We start from the raw sequence: 22,658 nt of genomic DNA on the forward strand, positions 1-22,658 counted from the left end.
TTTTTAGCATTAGGAAGCTACTGGTCTACAAATCCCCTAGTGGGCAATCACAACACCAACACTTTATTCTAAACCCGATGAATCATGCAAAGTCTATGCAAGTAGCAAGTCATGCACTCCTCTGTTATGACATGCTTTCAGAAAAGCCAGGGCCCATGCTGCTTTCCTCAAAACACTGCACCTTGAAGTCTTTAGTGTAAGTCAAGCACCTAGCGCAAGTTGTTCAGAAGCTTCATGTTTGGGCTCTAACCCTCCAAATGTGAAAATGCTGGGGGGAAGCACAGTTCTGTACTAGTAGTTCTATTAAGGCCAGTGCACGCTTGAGACAACCACTAAAAAAAACTGAACTGAGCCTGTTTAACTCTCACATTAAGTGAGGTGTTAGAAGAAAACTGCAAACAAAATCTTCCTCCTTTAATGGGTGGCTACTGCTGTTCTGTAGCCAATCGATCCTTGGTAATTAATATAAGGAACAGACGGATTTTTTTAAAATAAGAGCTTAAAAAAAATCAGTAGGTTTATTGTAGGTCTCAAGAGGGGCACAGTATCAATAATGGAATGCCTACATGGTGTCTATACAGAGTAACCCATTGCTTGAATTAAAAAGCAGCTAAGCAGTTGAATTTTGTTCATCATGATGTTTTCTTCTGTTTTTTCTTTTCATTTTCTTCCTTTTCTTTTTCAATCTCAGCAACATACTTCTCAATTTCTTCAGGGCTTAGAATCTTAAAAGAAAAAAGTGACCCTTAAGATACTAATACATCTCAGAGGCTTTTATTTAAGCGATTCTAACTCCGACATGGAAAGAAAGTTAACTGCTGTTTATAGAGACACAGGTACATTGTGCAGACACAACAACATTCCTTGGCCACTGACATGAAATAGAAATATTTGCCAGTGCAGACTGTGAGATTAAGGACTGGAACTTGGGGCGGCTCTACAACAGCGCTATCAGGGAAACGGGCTACAGGGGGAGAAAAGCAAAACAAGGCTTTTACCTTCAGCGGCTGATCTCGTCTCATCACAGCCAGCTCGATGTTCTTCCCACCGGACTGCACAACCTTAACAACAGTTGGGGGCAGGCATTAGGAGTAGGTCTGTTAATCTAACAATCCCCTTTCAGAGGGCAGGGAAGTTCCTTACTCTTCAGCTCTAAGCTCTCTAGCCCAGTAGTGTAACCACCCCCCCAAAAAAAAAAAAAAGGGCCCTCCTGCTGGCCTCAGTGTACTCAGGTGGTGCTGAAGAACACCACAGTTCCACAATTTGACTTTGGCTTTAAGTTTTCTACATCTTAACACAAAAGCCAAACATGCACTAGGCCTCATATACAGTACCTTTAGTTATTTTAGTTGCAAGAACTCAAATGTTTTCTTCCCTGGACGACTGCAAGCAACTTCTTCCATATAAGCTATAGGAATTGTTACCTGAAGCACTCTGAACCTTGAATTTAACCCTGCAGAACGTGTATTTATAGCCTACAATTAGGACGGTTTTCATAGGTACTTTTATAGTACTGTATGAGGATTTTGGTGTTCTCACATTTGAGGAGTTAATCCAGACATACAGCGAGGAGTCACACAAACATTCTGAAGCTGACTCACCTCAAGAAGAGCCTTGATAACGAGTTTAATAGTTAGATCATCTGTTTCAATGGCTTCATCAGTATAGTTTTTCTCCAGGAATTCACGTACAGATTTAGCTCCTCTGCCAATAGCATTAGCCTGGAACAGTGAGGGGAAGAAAAAAATAGCACAGCAGTTTAGGGAAAAAAGACCTAATTTATACAGTAAGCAAGAAATAGGAGTTGTGCAATTACATGATCCGAAACCCTTTTGTGGTGACCACATATTTTTCAGGAGACTGAACACATTTCTTCCCCCATATCACTCAAAGACAGTAGCCAGGCACAGGTATGGATTTGGTAAACAAGAAACACAGATGTCCCCAGTAGAGCTGAGCTGCAGACTGCCATTCCCAGTCAATGTGATCGTTATGGATCTTTGCTGCTGTGAGCCAGCACCATCTGGTCAGTTAGATCTCCTTTCTACGTCAGTCCCTCTTTAAAGGAGGCATTAACTCCCTGAATATTTAATTATTTCTCTGTAAGAGATGGAATCAACTCACCTTCCAAGCATGGTATGTGCCAGAGGGATCAGTCTGGTACAGCCGGGGGGTTCCATCAAAGTCAAATCCCACAATCAGAGCAGAGATACCAAAAGGTCTGCGACCGTTGCTTTGAGTGTACCTCTGATCAGAAAGAAGAGATTTGATTTCATAAGCAGTTCTAAGCGTTTTTGAAGTAAAAAGCAGAGAGTCTGTAGATGTTACAACCAGAAAAGGCATCAGAAGTATTTTAGGAGGCTGGCTTACCAATCTACCTATTAAAATCAGGATTCCATATCCTACAGAATGCCGCAAGCAAAGTGAGCAAGTAACTGCTCAATCCTTTCTCCTAACATCTGTTCAGGTTTTCTGCATGATTACAGCTATCAGGAAGAATCTCTCCTGGCAGCTGCTGTGAGACAGACAGATCTAGCAACACCGTGCGTTGACAACATGCTCAGGAAGCCAAGAAAGAAGATGACAACTGAACACAAAGCCAGTTTTCACTAACAATTTGCAACAATTCCGTGAGTTACAAAGCATGGAATCATCTCTGATGAATGCTGGCTGCAGGAAAACCAGTGTTAAAGCCCTTTTACTGGTTTAGTAAAGTAGTTGCCCCATCAGGCACCAGGAGTGCCCCCAGGCAAGGAGGCCCCAGGCTGGCAGCATTATGGCAGTGACAGCGTGCCACAATGAAAGACAAGCATGGAATTACTGTGAGGGAACACTGACGTTTTGGAAAGTGGTATTCTGCTCTGGCAGGCAGGTAATTATTACAAGATTTACACTATCACTATACTAACATGTCTGTGTAAATTAGATTTTTGCTGATCCCAAGTAGTGCTGAAGATCATTGTAATACACTAGAAAATAACTTTAAATCATAGAATGTGGTTGGGCATATTGCGACACTAGTTTGTTTAAAATTCATAAATATAAAACGTAAGAATATGTTAAGTGCTGCACTGCTTTGCTCCCCTCTTATCACTCCCTGCAATGTCTCAGTGGAAGGAAAACTACAGCAGGAGCCACAAGGATGTTTTGGCGGTAACACAGCGCTGGCACCCTGAGAGTGCACTGAAGCTGCAGATTAGCAAAGTGTTCCTGATAACATCGTGAATGCGCTCACGCAGCCATTACAAGTACCAATTCTTTTCACCTTTGGAAGAAAACTAGTGATCGATCCCATTACGACATTTCTGTTTCCAGAAAGCCACCACAATGTGCTTTGTTGCACTGCTTTTTACCAGCTAAGCAGAACGTGGCCAGCAGAGACCTTTTACTCACGCAGTCAGGCACTGCTCACCGGGACATATTTTCAACATCTCCACGCAGTACAACTTACCTGCTTCAGGCTGGCGATGTAGCGTGTGATGTACTCCACGGTGACAGGATCCTCCACGGTCAGCCGGTGGCTCTGACACTCCACGCGAGCTCTGTTTATAACTATTCTGGCATCAGCTGTGAGCCCTGCAACGACAGCGCATTCGCTATGCTCAGACACAGGCTCCGTACCACTCGCACACACAAAACAACCACACTCACCCTAAAAGGCTGACGAGGACAGTGTCAACAGCAGTGGGAAAAAAAAGCAAACAAAGGCTCATCATTTCTTAGGTTTGCTGAGCAAGGACAGCATTTAAGAGACAATAATAGGAACTTAATGCAGCAAAATTGCACCATTTTTGTTTACAGCTTTCACGTTTGTGAGTTAAGTAACATGCAATTTTGAGCCAGGCAATCAGACCTCTACTGACAGGCTGAAAGCACTCCATCTAGCAGCAAAGTAGCAAAGCAATTTCAGTTCTCACATGCTTTGGTTCTATTTCTTATGCAATCTGCCACTCTCACAAGTTTTGCGACTTGTTTCTACTACACAACTCCAGCTTGTGACCCCACCTGCACACGTGAGGATCCTGAGCTAAGGAAGCAGAGCAGCAGAAGTTGGCCAAGCCTATCACTCCTGCATGCTACATCTAAAAAGCACTTCTTTTGCCTGCTAAATCTCCCCTTAAAGCATTATTGACTGAAAGATTCTGAATTACTTGAGGATGAGAGAAACTTTCTGAAATACATTTTCTCTCCAGTTATGTTGGTTTTAAACTTTCATGCCTCCTGTTTAAGCTCTGATCAATGGAATTGAGTCACTTGGAACAGGAAGATTGTGGAACTAAACTATTTATGCTTCAAACATAACTGTTCATTTAGAAGGAATCTTCTGAAGTTGAAGATGAAAGACTATTCTTTGTTTTATGCAATTCAGCTTTTTTGGCTTAATGCTTGTGGAAAAAAAAAGTCCCTGTACCTGATGAATGGTTCTTACACCTCCTGTAACACAGCTAGCCAGTTACACCAACTGTGTTATGTCCTCAGAACCCATAAACCTACCAAATGTGCTCCCGTAACTGCTGTGCCTAACCCAAAACCCTGGGAGTTCACACACCTGCAAAAGCCATGCAGACATTGTCATCGAGAGCACAGATCTTCCGCACAGTCCTTTCATCCTGAAGTTTTGCCACAGACTTCTTTTCCACTCCTAGAACAACAATATCCTTCCCTCTGACTCCAACCTTCAATGCAGTAAAAGAGAAAAAAATAAAAAAGTTAAGCTAGGCCTGAAGGACCTCATACTTGCAGACTTTACTGAAATGAGTATTAGGGGGGGGGGGGAAAATCACACAAAAACACATTATAAGCATGATTTCAACTTGAAGCCAATATTTTTTTTCCTATTGCTACAAGCTGGAAAAGAACTGATGTAACCAAAATTGCATTAGGTTCCTGAGTTTCACAATCAGCTTTCACCAATTTAAATCCGCGCAGCTCCTGAGAGATTCCCTCTCCTCCCACTGACCGTTTTCCCCGACACCAGGGGAAATCTGGCTGATTTCTGCAGCCAGAGGCAGGATCAACAACCAAACTGCCACCGTGACTGACCCGCTGATACTGCTCGAGTCACAACTAAAGCCACTTGAGACTAGAGCAAACAAAATGTACAAGCAGCCGGTCAGCGGGCTGCTTCTTTACTGTACAAATGCATACTTCAAGTGTGTGTTTTCCAGCATTATGAAAGGGAAAAAATAAGTCAACCTTTCATACTTTTCTTTCCACTGCTTTTCACAGGGTGACAGGAACCAGTCATTTCTTATGAGTGTCCCCAGTTATATTACAGATGTTTCTAAAACATTAAATTCAACCAACTACCTGACAAGAGACAAGACAGAGGTAGATTACATTAGGTGTTAACTCCACTTTTACAAGGTTTTTCTGGGGAAAAAATTTCGGGGGGGGGGGGAAATGGTGTCCAGTGCCAGGACAAGAGGCCACGGGCACAAACTGGGGCACAGCAAGTTGTTTCCAAACACCAGGAAGCACATCCGTGCTGTGGGGTGAGGGAGCGCTGACCTGCACGGGCTGCCCAGAAGCTGTGCAGTCCTCAGAGACCTTCCAATCACGCTGTGATTTACACCCATCCCAAAAGCAGTAAGTTCTCTTCCTGGCGTTTTGTTATTTGGGAATTAACAGTCTTGTTTTGTTTTCCCCAATGATAAAACTCTTAATTGAGCAAAAGTCTGGGGCAACTGGAAGACTGAAACTGGCAGCCAGAAAGTCATGTCTGCTGGGAATCTGCGCATTTCACTAGGATAAAACGTTATCATTTTGACCACGTGCAAAATTACAAAGTCGAGGCTCATTATCTCCTGTAGCTCTGCCAGTCTTGCAGGTACGAGGGTCTTGCTCCCTGAGGCAGGTACGAGGCTGCTCTGCTAACTCAGCCTCCCCAAGGCCGCGCAGTACAGCACAGCACGCCGATAAACAGCCAGCCCACAGCTGCTGTATCACTCCCACCACCCCAGGACATCCACCTCAGCGAACAAAAACCCCACCGTGCCCCCTCCAACAGGTGGGGAACTGAGGCAGAGCCCTGCACACAGCGCAGAGCCCCTCCTGGAGGAAAGAAGCAGCACTTTTACACAGCCCTGTTGAGCTGTGAAGCCCCCTACCAGCAATGTCACCCCCTAAACCATGTCCCCAAGCACCACGTCCAACCACTCCTTGAATACCCCCAGCGACGGTGACTCCACCACCTCCCTGGGCAACCCGTCCCAACACCCGGCTGCTCCTTCTAAGAAATATCTCCTTATTTCCACCCTAAACCTCCCCTGGCACAACCTGAGGCCGTTCCCTTTGCTCCTACCCCCGGCTCCCTGTGAGAAGAGCCCAGCCCCTGGCTGCGGGCGCCCCAACCCCGGCGGTGCTCACGGCCAGGCCGGACGAGGCCCTGAGCAACCCGGCCTAAGGGGCAGCTTCCTTACCTGTGGCAGGGGCCGGAGCTCGAAGCCTTTCCATGCCCTTCCCCAGCCGCTCCGTGCCCCCGGGAGCCCCTTTCCAGGCCCCTTTCCCCGCCCGCCCCCTCCTCACGCTCCCGGCCTCTCCCTCAGGCCCAGGCCTCCCCTCAGCCAGCCGGGCTTCGGGAGCCTCCCCCGCCGCCTCTCGGCCCTCACTCACCGCCGTGGAGCCCTTCTTCACCGCCTCCTGGGCGTACTCCACCTGGAAGAGGTGCCCGTCCGGGGAGAAGACGGTGATGGCCCGGTCGTAGCTCATGGCCGCCGCCTCCCTCAGAACCGCACACTCATCCCCCCGCCCGCTTCCGGGATACGCCAACGGCGCCCCCTGCGCCAACAGCGTACGCTGCAGCCTCGGCGGCTAAGGGGAAGGCAACGCGGCCGCGGCTGCGCACTTAGCGTACGCGTGCAGCGCTGCGCACTCGGCGTAAGCAGCCGGCGTAGGCGGACGGGCGGCGCTGCGCATTCGGCGTAGGCGGCCCCAACCTGGCGCTGCGCACTCGGCGTAGGCGCAGCGCCCGCCCCCCGTTTCCCCCGCTCTCCCGCACTTGGCGTAGCCGCCGGCCGCCTTACGCAGTTGGCGCAGCGCGGCGGCAGGAGGCCGGCAGCAGCCGCCCGGCTGCGGCAGGGAGCCCGGCGGCTGGGCCGCACCATGAGGGAGCGGCCGGCGGGGGGGAGCCGGCGGCCGCCGCTCGGGTTCTTTTCCACGACCTCCCCAAATCCTCACCACCGCCTCCTCGCCGAGAGCCTCCGGTACAAGCTGAGGGCTCCGGGCGGGGCGGGGAGGCTGGAGGAGAGGAGCCCGGGGGTGTTTTCCCGTTGCGGAGCGTACCATCGGCGTTGGCTCCCCCCGCCGCGCACTGCGGCTCCCCTCGCCGGGTAATAACAACATTATCGCAGCCCGCCCGGCATGCGATAGGCACTTAGTGCACCCCACCATGTCGGTCGCCTTTGCTTCTGCTCGCCCGAGGGGCAAAGGGGAGGTCACCCAGCAAACTATCCAGAAGGTAAAAATAAATAAATAAATAATAAAAAAATAAAAAATTTAAAAAATAATACAATTAAAAATAATAATAATAATAAAATTAAAAAAAAAAATAAGCATGCTTTCGGTGCAGGCAGCGCTCTGCAGGCTCCCGGGGAAGGCTCCTTCATGGAGGTGCTGCCGAGGTGGGCAGGAGGAGGAGGAGGAGGAGGAGGAACAAAGCCGAGGTGCGGGGATGGCTGCGGGGGGGCGCGGGGCAGGGGCGGGAGGCGCCTCGCCCGCTGCCGGGGGGGGGGGGCCGTGAGGTGCTGCCGGGCATCCGCAGTGCGTGACGGGGGTTCGGGGGGTTTTCTGCCCAAAACCGGGAGGAAAAAGGGCAAATGAATGAAAACGGGGAAATTGCGAGAGGCTTCTTTTGTATTTGGCTGCGGGGTTTGGGTGGCGGGGGAGGCGGAGGGGAGCAGCGGGCGCGCATCCACCTGCTGGGGGTGTGCGGGGCGACGGAGCTCGGGGAGAGGCAGCCCCGCACGGCTGTGCTGAGGGAGACGAGGGCAGGGAGGTTTTGTTCCCCAGGGCACACAGGGGATGCACGCAGCCTTCAGGCTCCTCTGCAGGAGGCAAAGCTGCGAGGCAGGGCTGGAAATGCCGAAGGAGCCCGGGCACGCTTTGCTCCGGCCGCCCCTGGGCCTCGGTGCTCGGGGACATTGCCTGGTGTCACTTGGTGGCTTCAGGGGGAAAAAAGTCCTTGGAGGGCTGGGATGGAATAGATGCAGGGGCAGAACAGCTGCTGGGAGAGGTGGAAGCGTGAGGGAGAGCTCAGGACGCGGTTGGGAAACGCATCCCGCGTTGCGTAGCGCTTGCAGCACGTGTGTGCTGGTGGCCGGTTCATGCTAAATAATGAAACATTCCCGTGGCTCAGCTTTTCGCTAAACCTCCAAATTGGATGAGGTTAGGGCAGAATTTCCTAATTCAGATGGTTTGTACTTAAAAGCACCACCATCGTATCCATAAGCAAAGGGCAGCCGAAGTATCTTCATTGCAATTTTCATGCACTTTCCAATTTTTTCATATCCATAAACTTCATGGAGGCTTCAAAATGTTCTTTCTTTACAAATAACACCCAAAACCGTTTCCCATCTGGGGTGGGCTTGTTGGCACCTTCCTTCAGGACAGCTCCCTGGTGTTGTCGGGCGGTTTCCTTGTTTTGAAGCAGTGCTGCTGGGCAGGCTCAGCAACCGAGCAGACTTTGCAGCCAGGTACAAGGAGTGTGGCACTCAGAGAGGGAACAGATGCTGGGCTACGGACTCCTTAAAATTCTTATTAAAGTTTGCTTTTTAGAACACACCAATTTTATTGAGAAACAACATGATTCTTATTTGCATTTGTAACGTATAAGCTGCATATTTTTATTTGTTAACTCAGTTTTAATAGTCCGTTAAAGCTTTTATTATTCAAGTACACGCTATCATCCTAAAATAAATCATGCGGAGGAAGTTAGAGCTTTTGTCAACACAGCAGTGATGGTGATGCTTTAAAATGATTCACCAAACAGCATTTCTAGGGCAGCGAACTATGATTTCTTGTGTGCAACAGAGATCAGAACTCAGTTCTTTTTTCCTAGGAAGCTAGGAAAAGGGTTATTCCTGTTTCCTTTTTTTCAGTAAGCAAAATGTTCTTCAGCTAGTTGTGGAAGAATAATAACCCTTTTCTGACAGATACCTGTGATATTGCTTGGACTCTTGGTGTGGAGTACATACCTTCACTGAATGTGAAAATGTTTTTGCCAGTGAAAGTTGATAAGGAGAGCGTTAAATACTTCGTTAATTCTGCATACAGAATTTCTACTGGCATCGGTGAAAATTCTGTACAACGATGAATACAGACTTTGAAGCCAGGAGCTGCGCTGTGAGTCAGGCAGGAGTAATTTCTCTTAAGATAACCTGCTGCTCCCAGGTGAGCTCAGGCACACGTACGAGAGGAGCAGGGATTCATCCAACACAATGTGAACGTTCCCCGCCAGGGCTGAGGACACCACCCAGGCATCCTGCTGGTCCTCGGCCCCTCACTGGCTTGGGTGACAAGGTCGCTGCAGGTGTCAGCAGCAACCGGTGGTAGACGGGGGTGTCCAGGGAAGTTCTGGCCAATTTGCAAGTCCTGAGCAAGGAACAGGATGAGCTGAGCTCACCAAAGGAGTTACTGACCAGACCAGGCACAAAGAAAAAACTCTCCTGCTCATTTTCCTATTACCTAGCTCTCTGCCTCTAAATGGGTCAGGAACTTGTTCTGATCAGAACATGCACCCACACAGATGAATTCATATTTAGCCTGTATAAAAGATGTTACACTTTCCTGATGAGTTCTTATGTCCTCATGCCCAAATTCAAACAAGCACTTAATAGCAGTGGAACCCACAAATTGTATTACGTAGTGGGTTTTTCCTAGAGGCAAATATAAATTTGTAAATACCATTGTTATTTTTCCGTTCATTCGCCTGCAGAAAGCTTGCCACCTTCTCAAGAAAGCTGGGGGCAAGAGGCAAACTATTATCTTTGAAATTCTGAAGCAAGCATAGGATATTTTAACTTTTTCTACTGCGTAGTAAGTTCATTAATTAAATGAGAGGTGGCATTTTGTCCAGCAGCCCTGATTTTTTTGCAAATAAGTCAGTGACTAGATTTTACGGAATGAAGCTAAGCTAGCAGCCACTGATACATGCAAATTAACTGCAATATAGTTACTCTGTATTTTCATTTGAAGCCCTCCCTGTGTTTCAGTGGAACTACCCCAAAGGGCTTATTGGAATGTAATTCTCCTAAATGTGGTTTCAGTGGATCTAGCATTGCAAATTTTATATTTTGTCAAAGTTCAAAAGTCTGCAGGCACAAATTCCATGCAGGAAAACAAGTAGGTTTAAATTGTTTGAAAGTATGTCTCCTGTTTGAAAATAGGTGTCTGAAGTTTTTCAAAGGGTTGGGTGATACTTTAGAATGGGGGAGACCTATTTTGTAGGGGAAGTATTTTCATTCTTCAGCATAAAATCTATCTGGCATTTATTTAAGGAGCAAAAAAGGTAAGTCCATTAATTCTTCTTTGTTGAGTATTTCAACTAACTCATTTGAAAATAACTTCATAAAGGAACGATTTGAAAAGCACTTTGTAATATCCCAAAGGAACAGTAGTGCACAAAACACAATCCATGGTGAAGGAGGGTGAACGTGAAATGTCAAAAACATGGGACTTGAATATGATTCTTTTAGTAACGTGTTTTGATCATGTTTCTTTTATGCAGATGCTAGATGAAAACCACCACCTAATACAATGTATTATGGATTACCAGAGCAAGGGGAAAACTGCAGAATGTACTCAGTGAGTATTACAAGTTTTCGGGTATGTTGGAGAGTTTTGGTGTACTTTTTCTCAAGAACAGTATTATGAACAGCTCTGCTTACTGGCCACTAAGAAAATACCTGGACTATTTGCTTTATAGGTTCACTTGTATTAAGAAATGCAGATTGTTCTTGGGACAGAGGTTTTAGTGGTTTTTGTTTTTCCTCCAAAATATTCAAGAATGTATTATTTTGAATATTTTTAATAGATCGTTTATTAAAATAATTATAGAGGATTATCACCCTGGTGATATTAGATCTCTTGCTTTCTGCAGACTCATTAAATATGAGTAGAATCAGGTACAACACAGATTTGTCAGAAAGTAATGAAATGTTAAGGATCACCAGTGGTTATCTATGGCTAAAACAATATGCACATAGACATACTGGTTTGTTTTACTTACTATTCCTAATCTTGAAAGTAAAATGCTTTTATAAACTTTATGGGTTAAGTCTCAGGAATAATAGCCAGTCTGTACCATGACAGGTCAAGTTGTGAGACCAAATCCAAGAGCTGTACTTTCCAAAAAATTGTCTATATGAGTTTATGATTCAGCTCTCGCTGAATTCAACACACGAGATTTGAATTATTTTTAATAATGCATGCACTGCCTGCTTGGAAATTAATCCATTGAATGTTTTGAGCACTGAAGGGTCAGCACTGAATGCTTCAATACTATGGGAGTATGTGTGCATCTGGGAGGAGCCTACCAAGTTCCATGCTTCTTGTATTCATATCACCATCCTGGTTTTATTTTTTCCACTTTTACCGCTTTCCACACATTTCTGCTGGTCATAAGAAAAATCACGCTAAAAAGTATTTTCTCCTGCCTTGTTATAGAACCCTCCATGTCTGGCTCTTCACTTTGCTCAGTGGTGCAGCTGTAGTTTGCTCTTGGATGCTCTCCTGTTCTTCCTTACGAGCTTTTCCAGTTCATCGAGAACTGTGAAGAAGCATACATGGTTCTGGTGGTGCTTACTTGAGTAAACACTCCAGTTAAAGCACTCTTAAAAAAAATCTTGTTTATATCTTGCTGGAAAGGCAAACGGGTTTTGGGTTTTGGAGTTTCATTACTACTAGGACCCTGGTTAAAGAGAGGAAGAAGCTGTGGCTGACTGTTAGAGCAGCTAACCCAGTGTCAGTACTCAAAGAAATCCTGAGATCCCAGCTTTATATATCACTCAAAGTGCTTTCAAAAAACTGTGTGCTTTTCTTGCCCCTTCCCCCGGGTTCACCCAGTTGTAAGTTGGGTGTTGAACCCGCTGTTGAAAAGCATGGCAGCACGGATATAGGCCAGTACTATTTATTATGACTGATGTAAAGTGGGCTAATGTAACTTCACTAGCCATTTGTAAAGACCAAAAAAAAAAAAAAAGGAAAAAAAAAAAAGGTTGTAATTTTCTGTATTGTTAACCCTTTCCAAATAAGCTTTGCTCCTTATTCTGTAGATACCAACAAATCTTGCACAGAAACCTCGTTTACTTGGCAACAATAGCAGATTCTAACCAGAATATGCAGTCCTTGCTTCCTGCTGTAAGTACCAGTGCTACCATCAGAAACGTTTACAGTGCCAGAGGGAAAAGTTCATTCATACTGTTACTGATCACCATCAGCAAACCATTTTTTAGTATTTTCCGGTGAAAAGTTTTGAAGTGGTCATGTAGACCACTAAACAAATCAAAAGTTACTTTAACTGTATTTGAAACCCATTCTTCAGGATGTTAGTGTTAATATCTGGCTCTGTGACCTAAGGTCTATATCCTATAAATGCCACAGTGTCACAGATCTGAACAGAATCCACTTGTCCCAGATTTCTTATTCTTTAATTATTCTTGCTATATTCTTTACTCAGGAAAAAAATGCCACTGTTTTATATCAAAAATCTAATTTAGCATTTGGGCATTGTGTTGTTTTTAAACGTTGTGTTATTCTTGCTAAAGCAATTGAGTTTGGAAGTATCCCACCTGTCACAAAACACAAAATAGCTTTATGCTTGACAAGGGTCAATTTGTCAACGCTCTTCTGTATAGTTTCTGCTAACGCTTATACCCTCAGCGGTTACTTTCAGACCAGCACAAAATGAAATTCACGTTAGTACAGAAGAATGGGCACAGAAGCCAGGCTCTATTATAAGCTCAATTTTGAGATCTTCGCTGTGCTGCCTGCTGGCTTCCCTGTGTCATGCTGAATGTCATTTGCACATCCTAGTCAAATGAAAAAAGGTTTAGTCAAGCAAGCCTAAAAAGTGAGGAAAGCACGCATTTAGTTGAGGCAGCTTTTAGTCATAGTCAGGCTAATTTGGGGGGCTATTATTTTTCTAAATAAAACCTAACCAAAAATTTGCTTCTCCTCCTTGTTACTTGCAGCCTCCAACGCAAAACATAAACTTGGGCCCAGGAGGAATGACTCAGAGTGCATCCAACCAATCTCTCCATTCACAGAGCAATCTCAGTGATGCAATTGGGACGGGCCTTCCTCCTTCCTCCCTCATGCAGAGTCAGATTAGCAATGGTGAGCCTTGGTCCCCTTTGTGCTGCTTTGCTGTTGCTTGGCAACAAAATCATTAATGCAGAATATACTTAGAGAGCTGTAAAAGACCTCTCCTAACTCACCTTTCAGGCATATGGAGATTTCAGGCACATGCTGAAATCATCACAAAATGGCTACAGTCAGTAATGATGTTGGCTTCTGCAAGGACTCCAGGCTGCTCAGTATTTCTGTAGGGGAAATTGGAAAAAAAAAAAAAAGTGTTTGTTTAAAAAAAAAAAAAAAGCATAATGAAAATCACCAAGTAAAGATGCCTTCAAGTTTTAAGTTTAAAAAAAAAAAAAGATATATTGCAGTATTTTTATCTTGAAGGCGATGGTGCTGGCCAGGGTAAATTAGGATTGCTTGTATAACTGACTGCACAACCAAGCCTTTAGATTGCAAAGGCTTTCTAGGAGAAATGCCTTTTTAAAATTAAAATGGTGTAATGTCAGTCTTTGTCCTCTGCAGAAGCTTGCAGGGATTGTACTATGTAGCCAAAGAGTTTGCACAGACATTTTATATGGATAAGATAAATATACAACTCTGTCTATTTGTTTCTTTTGTTCTCACAACTGAAAAGAAACTCACTGAAAGACTTTTTTTTTTTTTTTTTTTTTTTTACTTTGTGCATTTTATAGTATGAATAATCTGTTTATTTATTTTGTATTTAACGATTATTTAGTTAGCTCTTGTTTATGTGGGTCTTTCCCAAAGTGACGGGGAGAGAAAAACAGTTTCTATAAATAGAAATATCTGACTGTAAAAATCACAGACCTTGGCAGGGGGACTCAAGAGCAGATGCAAACCATGAAATTACTTCGGACTTTTAAAAAATCTATTTGTGGTCAAGCTGATGGTACCTTTTAAACTAATGGATGAGGTATCTACTTTAAACAGTTCCAGCTGTAAAAGGAACTTCTTAACTTTAGCTGAGCCTTCTTTTTGAAGGATTTATTAACTAGTACAAGTATTAGAATAAATCAGTAACAACATCATTTTGTTTTTTGCTGTGTGACACATCACTCGATGTATAGACTGAGAAATTATTTAACAATTGTTAACAGTTAGTGGACAGCATTTTTTGCAAGTTAGGAGTTAGTATGCACAAACAGTTATGAATACATGGAATTGTGAAAAATTTTCATCTAGTGGAGATGAAGGTGTGTAATGAGCAGGTAGAACATGTAGCAGTATGTGTATCTCTGGCTCTGCTGATTTCTGTAGGCCTAGATCTGTTCGTCTCCTGTTAAAAATGCTGCTTGCTTCTCTCCATCAGAGGAAAATGTAATAATCAACAGCAATTTTTCTCATTTTGATGTCTATAAATATCATTAACAGTAATTAATCAGGTTTGCACTAAGAAAATTAGATACATTTTTCAGAGGCTGGAGATATGCTTAATAACTGAATTGAAATATCATTATCTAAACATTGCAACACAATGCTGTCTCTTCTAGGAATTCTGCATGTCTTCCATTCTATCTAAATTAATTTAGATAGACAACAATACATGGTTGAGTTTAGATAGGCAACAATGCATACTATCACAATTTATACAGTAACAATACCCAGCGAAAACAACTTTCCAAAACTCATTCATAAAAGTATTTGCATCAACTAGCAGCAAAAAACAGGACCAGTTTTCCCCAATGTTAGGTATCTAGCAGCAATAGAATTTCTTACAAATAAGCATACTGCCAGGTAAGGAGGAGGATAACTCACAAGATCAGGATACAATTGGAGCAGTGGGATAATTACATACTGGGATATCGGACTGGGAGTGCTGTAACAGTAGTGATGATGATTATGGTGGCTTGGAAGATTTATCTTCTGAAAGTCTGGGGTTCTGCCAGGCAAGCTGAAGTAAATGGAGAGGCAGGCCTGTCCTCTTGGCCCTGGGAGGGAAGGGTCCCTTGGTGTTACTCAGTCTCAGCCATGGTTATAGGGCTGCCTGAATGAAGCAATGTGCAAGGAGTTTATCAGCCACTGCTGTGCCCCCCATCGTCACCATTCGTGTGAATGGGGAAGATGAGTTGGCAGCAGGACAGGAGGAAGGAAAGAAACAAATTTCAGAAGGCTGGGATGTTACCAGAGTGTGTGTGTGTTTTCTGAAGTATCTGAAATTACTTTTTACATTTGTTCGTTCTGCTGCCTGCAGGATCTGCAGCAGCCCGTGGAGAACTGTCTGTAGGCTGGTGCTGCTGATGTTTTTCTTCTTGTCTGCAATTCTGTATACCTAGATTTGGCAGCCAGGAAGAGGAAGATCACTCTAATTTTGCAGGAAGGCAATTTTAATCTGTCTGTACATACCAGGGAATTTTAATAATGAGGATTTTTTTCATTTTGTTTTGCCTTATCATATTTTAGAAAGGCCGCAAGGGCTTTAATGCTCACTGTACATTGCCAATAATAGCACAGATTTTCTTGTTGCTCTCTTTAATTTTTCTAGGTCCTAATCACGTGTCTATGCAGCAGTCAGGCCAGAACACTATGCCCACAACCTCTCTGAGTATGACTGTCAGCAGTCATGGAACTGGGCCTGGTTATAGCCATACAGTGCCTGCATCTCAGAATGTGCCAATGCAAGGCCAGGGGTCAATAGGCAATTATGTCTCTCGAACAAACATCAACATGCAGTCTAATCCAGGTAAACTCCCTCTTCCTCCTTCTGGGCCAACTTGACTTTTCAGTGACCTCAGAGGTTTACCACACGTGAATGTGTTCTGTAAATATTTTCTGTAGACAGGGGCAAACATGCAAGAGGAAAAGCTTTTAAGATGTCTCTGAATTTTAAGGTGTCGGGCACCAGAGGAAGTGAGAACGGTTTCAGACTTGCTTCAACTTCCATTGACTTGCCATGGTTAACAATGAGTTGTGCAAAAGAGGATTAATTAGCTAAAGGTGCAGCGGTGCTATCCAGTAGGCCCTGGCGGCAAATCTCATGCCTGTGGGAGGGCTCGGAAAAGCACCTTTGGCCTAGCTGAAAGGGCCTGCCAGCCAAAGGGTATTGCACATCTACCATTTATATGTTACTACCACATTTTTTATGCATAGAGAGACTAGCAGACAACTCAGAAGTTACCTCTTGACTTGTAAAAATGATTGCTACTGAGTATTGAATGGGATGTCCAATGCTTGTTCTTTCAGACAGTATGAAATGTAGGGAGCAAATAAATCCTGGAATGTCAGTTTATTTAAACTGTATAATCATCAGGTATGTAGTAAGATCGAAGTAGAAGGAAGAATTGACTACAAAACCAATGCAGCAATGAATGAGTCAGGAGTAAGGAACAAATATCAGTTCTTTCTTTAATCCTACTGTAATAACGATTCCATTATTTTAAGTAAGGTAATAATTATCAAGGATAGATGTATTTTCAAGTGTGTGACTGAAGTGAATGGGAAGAACTAACCATGTAAAGAACATCGTTTTCTGACTACAGTGCAGAAGAGTTAAATGCATGTTGTAGGAAAACATCTCCCCCTATGGAAAAATCACAGAATGATCAGGTTGTGAGTTAGTTGAAGGTTTTAATTTGATTCCAAAGAGATTAGGGAGAGAACAGTTATATCCTTTTATAAAATGGTATTTTCCATGTACATTGTAGTCTCCATGATGCACCAGCAAGCAGCAACGTCACATTACAACTCGGCGCAAGGAGGGAGCCAGCACTACCAGGGCCAGTCCTCCATTGCCATGATGAGTCAGAGCAACCAGGGCAACAGTATGATGGGGCAGCGACCGATGGGCCCCTACAGAGCTTCACAGCAAGGTAAAATCTATCAGTAGCTTACTGATATAATTACCAGTAGGTTGATGATATTCCGCCCATCATGTAGGGCAGGTAAGTCACCAAGATTTCCAACCTACTTCTATGAATAGAGAACCCGTCTGGGAAGACAGAAAATCTGAAATGCTGGAAGTACCGTGACAGCCAGAACTTTAATCTCTTTTCAAGTGTATTTTTTTTAATTATTTCAGGTGTTTAGAAATAATTCTGTCTAGAAGAGATCATATATCTCTAAAGAAAAGAAGAAAAGTTTGATATACAGCTCACTGAAGTCATTGGGAACCTTTTTGTTTCTTTCAAATGGTATTGGATCAGCTGTAAAATGGCAGAGTTAACAAGGAACACATTCCTGCAAACAAGATATAGTTTGCCAGCTATTAATAAGAAAAATTAGGCCAAAGCAAGGAAAATTCCAGAGGATAGCCACCATGTTCTAACACCTCTGGAAAAACTTCAGAGAGGTAATAAAACTGCTAGACTGATTCTAATATAAAGTGAATTTTGCTAAGAAATAAATGAATACATTAATTGTAATATATTTAATTCTAACTGTGTTCTTGAGCATGGCATATGTTCCTGTGCTTTCTAATAACTCAGATTGGTAGATGAATTGTAGCCTTTTCTTTTGGTATTGACACCCAAGTGAGTGGTTTTAGGACGTGTTGCTGACACTTGCATAATTTCAGTTTCAACTAGCTTTTTTTCCTGAAAATACAAAGTTATTTCCTTTTTCCAGTGAGCAAAGCATCTTTGAAACCGCTCTGAACATACATAGCCTGCTTACTTATCCAGATGTAAACATTGTTTTCTTAGAAAGAAAATTAGATAAGAAAAAAACACGAGCTCAGTGTGCTCTCTCTTGCCTTTGCCTTGCAGGTTCCTCACAGCAGTACATGGGTCAGGAAGAATATTACAGTGAACAGTACAGTCATGGACAAGGCTCATCAGAACCTATGAATCAGCAATATTATCCAGACGGTAATTCCTCTAAGCTCTGGTCACTGTAATACTGGTAAAGCATAGACCAGCATGACTGCCACATCCAAGGACATGGCAAACACATTAAGATTTGTTTCCAATTTAAGTGCTAGAAAATTTTAATTCCACTGCATGGGAGCCTGCATACCCACACTTCAGAAAGAGCACGAAGCCAAGCTGGGACTCATATATCCAAGTGATTTCCCTGGGGGTGTGACTTTCCTTGCCACATATTCAGAGTTTTTTTGGCCTCATACTTGTGCATAATCAACTTCATAATATATGGAGTCAACAGGGTATAGGAAGTTATATTAATAATGTATGTGATAAATCTTTGCAATTTCTTATAGGACATGGTGATTATGCCTATCAGCAGTCATCCTATACAGAGCAGAGCTATGACAGATCATTCGATGACTCTACACAACACTATTATGAAGGAGGTAGGAAAATACATTGGTAATTTTCATAAAACAAAGCTCTGTTCCCCTAAAATACTGACCAAGGATACAATGTCCTTATCAAAATACAAAACGTGACTTGCAGTGTCTGCATTACAAGGCTGCTATTTAGCATCTAGAAAATAGAATTGAGCTCTGTATAGCATTTTTGTAGCAATACCATATCAGACTGTATCCACAGTATCATGTCAGTAATGGTATGGTGAGGTAGTTATGCTCTGCAGCCTTGTGGGATCACTAATAGCATAGCCTGATATTCATTAGAAAAAATGATCCTCAGGTGTAGCTGAGCCAGGTGGAATTATCACTATGGATAGTGAACCTTTTTTTGCAACGAGAGAATAAACTTCCAGGATCTGAGAGTGTGCTCCAGTCTTATAAAACTGTTTAATGAGCATTTTATAGAGTGCAAATAAAAATGGCTGTATTAAAGTAAAAGGTTATGCTTACTAAAGGTAAACTAGTCTGCTGCAGTTGAATGAAAATTTCCCTGGAGTGACAAAGCCTACTGGTTTATTCCAGGTCCAACTTTGTTTTGGTCTTACTTAATTCACCTTACAAATTGTGAAGAACATGCTAAATGAAATCGATCCTTGAAAATCACCAAGATTTTGAGTCTATAGTTCAACCACTACAAAACTGAATCAGTGATGCTCAGGCGTCTGACCTGTAAAGTAACTGTAAAAATATTAACTTTATTATGATACAGCGGGGTGGCAATTTGGAAAGGCAATGTCTTCCGTATAGTCTCCGTTCATTATTATTTTAGGATACCACAAATGGAATTTCCATTGTAGATGTTTTTAAAAATATCAGTAACGACTAAATGTGTTGTCTGTCTGGGCTGTATGAATAAACATCATTATCTGGAACAGAATACAGTGGGAGGGCTTCCTGAAAAAACAGCTATTTACCCTGGCAGCCTTATCTTTGTAGCTCTGACTCTTTCTTCTCTGAAACTCTCACAGAGTAAAACAAATCCTGGTGGAGCAGGTTGCTTGTTTAATGATGTGTATAAACAACTCTCTCCCATTCAAAAATCCTAAAAGTCACTAGAGAAATAAACTCATCGTGATTGGCAAAATGCAAACATCTGCTTCTGAAAAGAGTACTTGTCTATGGGTCACCAGCGTTCCTCACTCCCCTATTTTCTTTATGATTAGCATGTATGATGAAATACCTGCTTCATCCATAACCAAACTATTCCAATTTTTCCCCTTTAGGAAATTCTCAGTACAGCCAACAGCAGGCAGGATACCAACAGGGAGCTGCACAACAGCAAACGTATTCCCAGCAGCAATACCCGAATCAACAAAGTTACCCAGGACAACAGCAAGGATATGGTAAGGAAACTGTCACTGACCCCATGAGTGTTTGCAGTACTTCAACCCGATGCTTCCATTCCTAATCTAAAACATGGTGTAAACTATTTTATTGATTAACCTTGGACATCTACATGCTATAAATAGCCAAACAGCATAGCATGAAAAGGAATTCTGGGCAGTAACATCATTAGCAGAGCACTGCATTTCATACTGTTATGTTAGCATCCTGAGTCTTCTCTCTTGATAAACTGAGAAAATTACCCAGTACACACGCCTCATGTTGACTTCCTGACAAGCCTTGGTAGGAGGTCACTGTATGCATTCTCAGGCCTCCTACACATCAAATAGTTCTGCAACTGGCGTAAAAGATAACATCAACAATCCAGAGAATCACTACTCCCTCAATTAGGTTTCTTGCAATGTCATGTTAATCCTTGGTAAACTTGGAACTGAGGTGAAAAGAAAAATGTGGAAGTGATTTGAACATGCAGCTAACACTGGCACAGGGCTTTGGAACCGTTCTGGTCACCAGGAGCTGTGTTCCCCATTGTCATCAAATTAAGTCTGATAGCTGCCTTTGAGTTCTCTGGACAACTGCATGCATCCTGAGTCTCTGAAAGCAAGTAACCGTTTCAGGTTCTTCAGGACAAAAATGGGCTGGAGAGCGTGGGAATATTCTAAATACTAGCTTCAAGGCAAAGCATTTCTATTAAACCCAAAACTCAGTTTTTAATGTTAACGTTTGGATTCTTCTTTCTGAAGGTGCAGAATATGCTAATTTTTCTTAGGTTCATAATGATTGACACTCCAAACAGCTTCAGTACTCTGCTCCTGTTCTGTTTTTGGAGGGGGAAGTTGTGGCTGGGAGCTTATTGATGCTTCTCAAAACCGTAGATTCAGGGTAACATTTTAGAAGACCAGAGAAATAAAGGATTTCCCAGAGGGACGTAGAACAAACCTGGGGAAGTCTAGGCAAAATCTACTCACAGTTCATACTCGCAAAGCTTACTTTATTACCATCATGTTTTACATTTTGTTAACCATAAGAACTCCCCCCAGCAAATCAAGCCGTATTAATAGATTTCACTGTCTTCTCAGGTCCTGCACAAGGAGCATCTTCACAGTATTCCAGCTACCAACAGGGACAGGGGCAGCAATATGGAAGTTACAGAGCTTCTCAGACAGGACCATCCGCCCAGCAACAGAGGCCTTATGGCTACGAGCAGGTAAATCATCTAAATCTCTGCTATAAGAAAGCAGATTGATCTATTAGCTATTATCAGTTTATCTGATAACTTGGTGCAGGCATATTGGTGATACTTGGGTGGGTCTTTCAACATTAATAAACCAACAGAAAATTAACTCGCTGTTTGTAAACCACTGATATGTTATTCTCCAACATCTTTATTTCTCTCTTTTTTTTTTATAGGGACAATATGGAAATTATCAGCAATAAGAGAATATGATCCTGTGTCAAGATTCATTTCAATAGTATATCCATCTTTTGAACTGGATGTACCGACAGTTTTGATTAATTGTAATATGTTGGTTACCCCTTAGCACAAGCAGCGTCTGTATGTGAACAGTGTTCATTTCATGCTGGATATGAAGCAGTGCACTACTGGTAACAAGACAATGCTTTAATGGTTTGATATTTGGTGCTGTGTATAGTACTGTATGTTGATACGATGCAGAAATTTTTAATTTCACCCTCCCCCCCCATTCTTGATGTTTCTAAATAGCTTTAGGATCATTTGATCACAGTTGTGCCCCCCCGTTCTGGAAGACAGCCAGGCTGTTCGGCATTCTGGCTAAATACAAAGCCATTCAGTCATATCTCAGCCCGAGGAAGTATCCTACGGTAGGTCATTGATCTTTTTTTTAACTAAATGCATTGCAGATTACCTGCCAGCTGCTGAAATCCATGGCTCTTGACTTTAGTTCTTAATAATAATGGGGAGGTCACATTCTTTATGTGAAGACAGTTCCATGCTATGTGATAAAAGTAAGACTAATTGCAATTTCTGCAATACCTACCAGAGCGAACTGCCCAAGTCTTATAATTCAACAATCTGCATAAATCCTTGTTTTTATTATAAATGGTACAGAAAGATGATCAAAACCTATATTTAAAGATACATTAATCACTAGGCCCACCTTTTATATACGCATATCAATAAACTAAGATGTTTCTATTATGGAAAGAAAAATAGAAGGGAACTCTGAGATCTGCAGTGTCAGCCTACTAGATGTCAATATTGCTTCATATTGTGCTTAGCTGAGAAAAACATCTGGCAAAATTCCGGTCTTAAATATGCTACTCCAATTTTTACAACTTGCATATATACATTTTCATGCCAAATTTCACAGGCAGGTGGCTGGCATCCTCCTTTATTTCTGATTCTCCCATAGCCCTTGCTCAGATTTTCCAGCAAGCATTATAACCATAAATATTGTCAATTTTATGGTTTACTGTTCTTACAGCTTAAACGTCACGTTCATTTTTCTCTTGTACCTTGACAGAAATAGTTCAGAAGAAAAAAGAAAAATTCTTTTTTTTTTTTTTCTTTTCCCAGGAAAGCAACTAAATTCAGCTTTAATTGTGAAACAATATACATATAGAGAGGGGAATTGTTAATGGGGTCAACCAGTGAGAGAATACCTATAGAGGGAGATTTTAGAAATATGAACTAGTGGTATGTAAAAGCCAGTATGAACAAATGAAGTCACTTCTGGTTTTATATGTCCTT

The 22,658-nt window shown here is 42.8% G+C and overlaps 2 protein-coding genes across 2 annotated transcripts; one reads left to right on the plus strand and one right to left on the minus strand.

Moving 5' to 3' along the window:
* Nucleotides 1-499: 499 nt before the first annotated feature.
* Nucleotides 500-6,777, minus strand: PSMA7 (proteasome 20S subunit alpha 7). The gene is made up of 7 exons (XM_084296419.1): nt 6,616-6,777; nt 4,550-4,676; nt 3,452-3,576; nt 2,125-2,247; nt 1,602-1,721; nt 999-1,061; nt 500-725 (listed from the first exon to the last, which is right to left on the minus strand). The coding sequence occupies exons 1-7, from the start codon at nt 6,709-6,711 to the stop codon at nt 633-635; spliced, it is 747 nt and encodes a 248-aa protein (XP_084152545.1). The 5' UTR covers nt 6,712-6,777; the 3' UTR covers nt 500-632.
* Nucleotides 6,778-7,383: 606 nt separating this feature from the next.
* On the plus strand, nt 7,384-21,364 carry SS18L1 (SS18L1 subunit of BAF chromatin remodeling complex; the record flags this gene model as incomplete). The annotated part of the gene is made up of 11 exons (XM_084296457.1): nt 7,384-7,459; nt 10,727-10,803; nt 12,273-12,357; nt 13,191-13,335; nt 15,803-16,000; nt 16,962-17,126; nt 18,021-18,122; nt 18,473-18,565; nt 19,807-19,926; nt 21,007-21,134; nt 21,338-21,364. Exons 1-11 carry the CDS (start codon nt 7,391-7,393, stop codon nt 21,362-21,364), a joined length of 1,209 nt encoding a protein of 402 aa, XP_084152583.1. The 5' UTR covers nt 7,384-7,390.
* Nucleotides 21,365-22,658: the final 1,294 nt, after the last annotated feature.

Source organism: Netta rufina (assembly GCF_964035555.1).
Source record: "Netta rufina genome assembly, chromosome: 16".
Classification (NCBI taxonomy): domain Eukaryota; kingdom Metazoa; phylum Chordata; class Aves; order Anseriformes; family Anatidae; genus Netta; species Netta rufina.

Bases quoted from the DNA above. Each gene is read 5' to 3' on its own strand.
- PSMA7 (XM_084296419.1), bottom strand. From the start codon at position 6,711: ATGAGCTACGACCGGGCCATCACCGTCTTCTCCCCGGACGGGCACCTC. The intron at 2,248-3,451 runs GTAAGTTGTACT...CTTTCTGATCAG, and splicing joins ACATCGCCAGCCTGAAGCAG to AGGTACACTCAAAGCAACGG. The intron at 726-998 runs GTAAAAGCCTTG...TTTTCTTTTAAG, and splicing joins GACGAGATCAGCCGCTGAAG to ATTCTAAGCCCTGAAGAAAT.